This window comes from Seriola lalandi, unplaced genomic scaffold, assembly GCF_002814215.2.
Source record: "Seriola lalandi dorsalis isolate HSWRI2012SDOR001 ecotype SW California unplaced genomic scaffold, Sedor1 jcf7180001975483, whole genome shotgun sequence".
NCBI lineage: Eukaryota > Metazoa > Chordata > Actinopteri > Carangiformes > Carangidae > Seriola > Seriola lalandi.
The window spans coordinates 1-1,370 of NW_019446149.1; the positions used below are offsets into that span (position 1 = coordinate 1).

A 1,370-nucleotide genomic window follows, 5' to 3' on the forward strand; every position below is an offset into this window, starting at 1 on the left:
TTTATTTTTGTTTGTTTCAGAGTTCAGGACAGGCCTCACTGGCAGGACATCCTCCCTCTGAAGCTGAGCATCTGGCTTTATCTGTCCATCAAAAACCTGCCTCAGACCGTCCAGGTAGGAGGGGACACGCTGATCATACCTGGTCTCTGCTCAGTCCCAGTCTCTGTCCCGGTCTCAGTCCCAGTCTCTGTGTGTTTCAGGAGGTGAAGCAGTACTACGAGGACTACCAGCAGATGAAGCAGCAGCAAAGAGAAGAAGCTGAAGCTGAACAGGAAGCTGTGACCAGTAAACACTAAAACATCAATACTGATTGATTATCAGTATTTATCGATAATCAGTCAATCATGGATAATTTAAGGAATTCAGTTGGTGCATTCGGGGACAATATGAGATTTAAGGTCACTGAACAGAAACCAGATCTTCAGCAGAGAGACTGAGACTGAACCTGAATCCACCAACTGATCCAGAGTCTGACCTCTGTCCCTGGTCCAGTTTTAATTCCCCTCTGCTGTCTCTCTGTGTCTTTGTCTCACTGTTTTTCTTTGTCTGCCTTTGTCTCTCTGTCTGTCAGGAGAGAAGAGGCCGAAGCTCAAGAAGCCAAAGGTGGAGTTTCCAGTTTACGAGCCGTCTTCAGAGAACCTGAACTACCAGAGCTACGACCAGACCTCATCCATTGAGGAGATTGAAGACCAGATGGACAGCTGGCTGCAGGACCACAGAGCTGGCAGGAAGAAGGTGTGATGTCATTGATCAGTTATTAAACTGTCCCAAGACTACAGACTGGTCTACAGGTGTAGTCCAATACAGTCCAGTCGGTAGTCTGTAGTGGACTACAGGTGTGAGGACACCTGGTGACGTCTCTGTGTCTGTCCTCAGGCTGCAGAGTGGACAGAGGACGAGCTCAGTTTCCTCAGCAGGTTGATGGTGAAATTTCCAGGAGGAACTCCAGGTCGATGGGAGAAGATCGCTCATGAACTGGGACGGTCGGTGTCTGATGTGAGTTTAAAGTAGTTAAGTTTGACTCATACTGGTGTTAGGGATCCTGACGTTCTGCTTAGAACTGAGATTATATTAGTTTAATGAACCATCCGTTCTCAGTTCAAGATGTGTGTGGTGGTGGTGTTGTGTGTGTGTGTGTGTTGTTGTTATTGTTAGTGTTGGTGGTGGTGTGTGTGTTTATAGCTGTTATTAAAGAGAGAAGGAACGGGGCGTCGTGTAGCGTAGTGGTTTAAGCAGGCGCCCCATGTGTAGAGGCCACAGTCCTCGCTGCAGTCGGCCCCGGTTCGAATCCCGCATTGGACGGCCTTTCACTGCATGTCATTCCCCCTCTCTCTGCCTCCCTGTTTCCTGTCACTCTCCACTGTGCTGTC

The 1,370-nt window shown here is 48.6% G+C and overlaps 1 protein-coding gene across 1 annotated transcript; it reads left to right on the top strand.

Annotated features, from left to right (window-relative positions):
- Positions 1 to 9: 9 nt before the first annotated feature.
- On the top strand, positions 10 to 1,057 carry LOC111655520 (dnaJ homolog subfamily C member 1-like). The gene is made up of 4 exons (XM_023406964.2): positions 10 to 114; positions 201 to 285; positions 572 to 735; positions 877 to 1,057. Exons 2-4 carry the CDS (start codon positions 234 to 236, stop codon positions 1,009 to 1,011), a joined length of 351 nt encoding a protein of 116 aa, XP_023262732.1. The 5' UTR covers positions 10 to 114; positions 201 to 233; the 3' UTR covers positions 1,012 to 1,057.
- Positions 1,058 to 1,370: the final 313 nt, after the last annotated feature.

Excerpts from the sequence above, each read along its gene's own strand:
- LOC111655520 (XM_023406964.2), top strand. The coding sequence starts at position 234 with ATGAAGCAGCAGCAAAGAGAAGAAGCTGAAGCTGAACAGGAAGCTGTG. Across the intron at positions 286-571 it reads TGAACAGGAAGCTGTGACCA|GAGAGAAGAGGCCGAAGCTC; the intron begins GTAAACACTAAA and ends TCTGTCTGTCAG. Across the intron at positions 736-876 it reads ACAGAGCTGGCAGGAAGAAG|GCTGCAGAGTGGACAGAGGA; the intron begins GTGTGATGTCAT and ends GTCTGTCCTCAG.